General features: G+C 43.4%; 1 protein-coding gene across 2 annotated transcripts in view; it reads right to left on the bottom strand.

Annotated features, from left to right (window-relative positions):
- The window catches only part of LOC119362636 (ferredoxin-dependent glutamate synthase, chloroplastic-like), a 16,365-nt gene extending 11,716 nt beyond the window's left edge, over positions 1–4,649 (bottom strand). For both annotated transcript variants that reach the window (XM_037627880.1, XM_037627881.1), the window contains exons 1-7: positions 4,425–4,649; positions 3,404–3,716; positions 2,573–3,015; positions 2,292–2,423; positions 1,627–1,725; positions 1,438–1,508; positions 558–654 (exon numbers count right to left, since the gene is read on the bottom strand). In XM_037627880.1, the coding sequence (XP_037483777.1) occupies positions 558–654; positions 1,438–1,508; positions 1,627–1,725; positions 2,292–2,423; positions 2,573–3,015; positions 3,404–3,716; positions 4,425–4,649 (1,380 nt within the window). The remainder of the gene's footprint in view (positions 1–557; positions 655–1,437; positions 1,509–1,626; positions 1,726–2,291; positions 2,424–2,572; positions 3,016–3,403; positions 3,717–4,424) is intronic.
- Positions 4,650–4,857: the final 208 nt, after the last annotated feature.

Below are 4,857 nucleotides of genomic sequence, written 5' to 3'. Positions count from 1 at the left end.
GAGAACAAGCTGAGAAGTGTAGCCCAAAAATACGCTAAAATGTCAAGTTATTGCTACATGCCTACATCCAAGTCAAGTATTGGAACGCAAAAAACAGATTGATATATCTAAGTTTACTCAAACAAAGGTTTACACGATCTGGCACCGTAGAATGAATTTGTAGCCACAAAGGCAAGAACAGAAACCCATGTAGGATCATTGAAGCTTGCTGCCACAAATGCATGAGCAACATAGCATTCAAAGAGCAATCAAACACTAACAAGTAACTTCATAATTTTTCCTAATCACCTAGTGTAGCTGTGAGACCTAACACTTCAACAAATAGGCACAATACTTACTGAATATTACATTAAGTTTAGCTTGTGACATCTGAACTCTGCGATTTGGTATAGAAGGATGTCAGTATATCTGCAATAAGTTATTGGCAGATAAACCAAATGCTCCAATTTCAGAATTTCAAAATGGACACTTCACTAATGTGTGATATAAAATCGCTCTACGATTACATTGTAACCAAACAGGAATTTCAGACAGTAGAAGAAGTAACTTGAACCTACCTCAGATGCAACATAAACAAAACCATCTGATGTTTTCCAATAGCGTGCTGGACGCAGCCCATTTCGATCAAGGCATGCCCCTACCGTCCTTCCGTCACTACATAGAGGTATACAAAAGAGAACATGTAAATCTAGCCCACTCTGTTGCAAGAAATTACTCAGTTGGGAAAAAGCAGCATTTGGATATCTTATGCTTTGAATAACACGGCACAGCGGAAAAATTACGGCTATTTTCCCTACTCTGTTTGAAGACAAATACATGTTTGGAAACTTCTCATTCAGAGGTTTCAACTTCTACGACTAAATATTGTCCACAACTTGTGATGCTAGCACATACCCATCTCTGTGTTCTGATTCTCTCTTTGCAGTGAAACACCTAATTGCCGTATCATTTAGTTCCTGCAGTTAGGTATATACTAGCTCCCTTCCCCAATACATGCCATAAGCACACAAATTTGGTTCCTAATTACAGGTCAAACTTAAATGTGTTAAATAAAGGCTATACGTACTTAAGCCTCGAAAAACTAGCTATGACTCCAAGATAAGTTTGGGCCACTGTTTCCTTGTATAGTTGTATTCCCTAACATTAGCCCATTTCTGATGTCACTTATTACAATTGAGTAGACTAACATGCCATCCCAAGAATAACAAGTAACCCCATGAAAGGGAGTAATGTGGTCTTTCCTATATGTGCCTTGGTTGTTTTGCAAAACTTCTAAATGACAGCTATTCAGAAACAGAGGGACAAAGTGAGAAGGAAGCAAAACCTGCTAATGCATGAAATGACTTTAACCAAACTAGTAAAGAAACTGTCTTCACATCAGAAAATAAAGATAGCAAAAAATATAAAACGGTAAATCACAGATCGACGAGATATTACCTAAACAAAAGTAAAGCAGGCCCATCCCAAGCCTCCATTTGACCTTTATAGTATTCATAGAAGTCAATTACCTAATACACAAACCAAGAGAAGCTTCAATTGGACACAATTGTTTGCATAAGTTAATATGGAAGAGACTTCATGCATGCCCACAAGGCCACAACATATGTTCACTAATGCATCCCATACCTCCGGGTATTTTACTAATAATGTCGGATGGTTCTTGTATGCCTCGGGGACGAGCATCATCATAGCTTCAGCAGGACTTCTACCACTTCTTAACAGTAACTGGTGCAAGAAAGGATGTGATGACTCAACAATTACATACCAGTAATTAAGGTAGAAATACATACTCAAAATAAAGGCGGGGTTATGAATAGCATATATGATTTGTTATGCACAGTGAAAACAGATAAGTCAGATTGCCACTTGGCAACAACTGCATGTTTCTAGCATTAAATCGAGTGGTCAAGGTACCACTTTGCTATCCAAAATTTCTTTGCTTCAAAATAGCATAAAAGATGCATGTATGTTTGACAGTTTGAAATTTATGGAACTACTTATCTTTTTTAGTCCCTTTCATCTCTGTAAATCAAGGGTGCAGAAAATAGTCAAGTTAAAGTGACAGCTTATTCAGTACCCATTAAAAACCAAATTGTTAATCTCTTGTAACAGCTTGACAGATGTCTGAGTTATGTGTCATTAAGCATGTTCAACACAGCCTAGAAGGCCTTGGAATATTCTAGTTGTGACAAGTATGCAAACTCTTGTGAATGGTGCGGCTGTATGGACAAGAAGCAAAAGAAATGTGTGCTTTATGTTACGATATTAATGAACAGTGTGCAGTCTCGTACTTCAGCAGCACTGTCAAGGTTTGCTGAATCGGATGCTTTAGGGTCACCAAATGGGCGTAGTTCATTCTCACGGCCTCGCCATACAGGAGATTGTATTGTGGCTTCCCTTGATCGCATCCAGTTCAAGTTTCCCTGCAAAGAAAAGGAACACTATGAGTAATGCCCAAAGTATGTCTAGTTTTCAGTATCAAACATTTGGCGAGCATAAAGGAAGACACTAAACAATAATGTAAGATACAGGGAGTAAAAATTAACAGTAAGTTGAAGAAGTTAATGTAAACCTGTATCGTGTTAATCTCTCCATTGTGTCCAAGCAACCTCATTGGTTGTGCAAGAGGCCATCTCGGGCTTGTATTGGTACTGAATCTTCGATGATATATGGCAAAAGGAGATTTGTACAGTTCATTCTGAAGGTCCTTATAGAACTGCCCAAGAACCTCAGATCGAAGCATTCCCTTGTAAATGATAGTTCTACTTGACAAAGAGCAGAAATATAGTTCATCTGCCCAACTAGCAGATTTTGTAGCCCTCTCTATCAGCTTCCGGCAGATGTATAATTCTCTCTCTATGTCATCAGCGTCATCTTCTTTCGCAATTCTCACAAATATCTGGAGTATATTAGGCATTGTTTCTTTTGCATTGGGGCCAACCACTGATAGATTGAAAGGAACAGGTCTCCAGCCAAGAACCTCAAGGCCTTCATCTGTAAAAACCTTCTCAACAGCTGCAAAATGAATAGACTCTTAGGAAGCTATATGTGTTGTGGTACAGTAGAGGTGAAAAAAACACATGTGTAATCTGGCTATCAATACAGAATAAATAATTTCCTTTCGGAAAGTTCTTATACCAAGGGCATAAACTTTTCCTGCAAAAGAACTTTCCAAGCGTAGGTTTCAAGCACCACGATGGCATGGCAACCAAAGTATGGCAGCATTACAAGTACATAGAGATCGGAGTCAGATTTACTAGGACATGCATCGCGAAGCAGAAATCTCTGACCATATAAAATTAGGAAGTGTTGTACTTTAAAGACAAGATCCCGGCAAAAAAGAAAGACTAGAAATGATCCACAATGGGTACGACGTATGGTGGTAAAGCATCAGAATCATTACCAGCTTTTGCTTCTGCCATGGAATTCTCGTTTTGTGGAAGGAAGACCATGCCTACACCTGTATGTGTTCTTTCAATAGGAGCAAGCCCTTCCTTGCTGGCCCAGTCATCAAACAAGTCCCATGGTATACCGCTCATCAATCCTGCCCCATCACCAGAGTCGTTGTCGGATCCACAGCCACCACGGTGCTCCATACACCCAAGAGCTGTAAGAGCATCACGGACAACGTTGAACGAAGGCTCATTACTCAAGTTTGCGACAAACCCAACACCACAAGCTCCACGTTCTGCTAAGATATCGTTCAAATCCGCAGCCTGACAAAAAAAAAGGAATTCCTAATGTCAGATATAAAGCACTGCACATATGGTTTATGATTACTCATAACTGTCACAGCTCACAGGTCACAGCCCATTCAAACGCATTCCAGAAAGGAAATGGAAAACTAGTACTAGTACGTTGCAAATTCTCCACCTATGCATTACACAATGTCGTACTCCTGGAACTTGATCGTGATTAGTACCTACCACCACAGCTGTCACCTAACCTTTTATTACCACGCACTTGTTTATTGCACCTGCATTCGCTGTGTTTTGTGCACTTGCCAGACTATGTACTTTAAAAATCCCATGAAAGGAACACCACATAACAAAAGCGATAGTATGCAAGTGCATCATCACGAGCTAGGGACCAAAAAAACTAGCACATGCAATGAACTTTGAGGTCAACATAGAACCTTATCACCCGATACAGTAGTCAGGACTCAGGAGATACCTGGGCTTGACTCCTGAATCCTGGTCTCGCCCAAATTTCCCAACGAAAATGTTTGCCATCAGAAGCATATTACAGCGCAAAAGATATAACTATGATCCGTCAAAGCAAGTCATGGCCCGTGACTTCGTAAACAAACCAATCTACTAATAACCGCACCTTACAATCCGAACCTACAAAAACCCCAACCCCCGAAACCAAACCCAATCGCGAGACGAGCACTTGATCGGCGGGTGGGGAGCAGGCGCGCATACCTCCTGCGCGGGCTTCTGAGGCGCCCGGCGGCGCGGCAGGTCGAGCACGGCGCGGGCGGAGACGGCCCAGCTCCGGCGCGTGGCCGCGAGCGCGGGCGTGCGGGCCCCTCTGGCCCGGAGCCTGCGGGCGGCGGCGCGGCCCGCGAGGAGCAGCGGCGCGGCGCGCGGGAGCGGGAGCAGCGTCGTCGGCGGCGGCGCCACCGCGCGCGGGAGCGTGGCGGCCATGATCCGGTCAGGTCGCGCGCGAGTCGTCCCTCCTCCCCACCTACCGGAAGTCTAGCTAAACAGCACCACCACCAGTCCACCACCACCACCACACGCGGCTGCGGGGGCGCGCGGCAGCGCGATAGATATAGGAGGGGCCGGCGCTCGCGTGGTGGAGGGGAAATGCGGAAGCGGACAAGGCCGGGATCGTGTGGAAGAGGAGAGGATA

The sequence above is a fragment of the Triticum dicoccoides genome, chromosome 2B (assembly GCF_002162155.2).
Source record: "Triticum dicoccoides isolate Atlit2015 ecotype Zavitan chromosome 2B, WEW_v2.0, whole genome shotgun sequence".
Lineage (NCBI taxonomy): Eukaryota > Viridiplantae > Streptophyta > Magnoliopsida > Poales > Poaceae > Triticum > Triticum dicoccoides.
The sequence above is the reverse complement of the archived record's forward strand: the minus strand, read 5'-3'. Positions and strand labels throughout refer to the sequence as shown.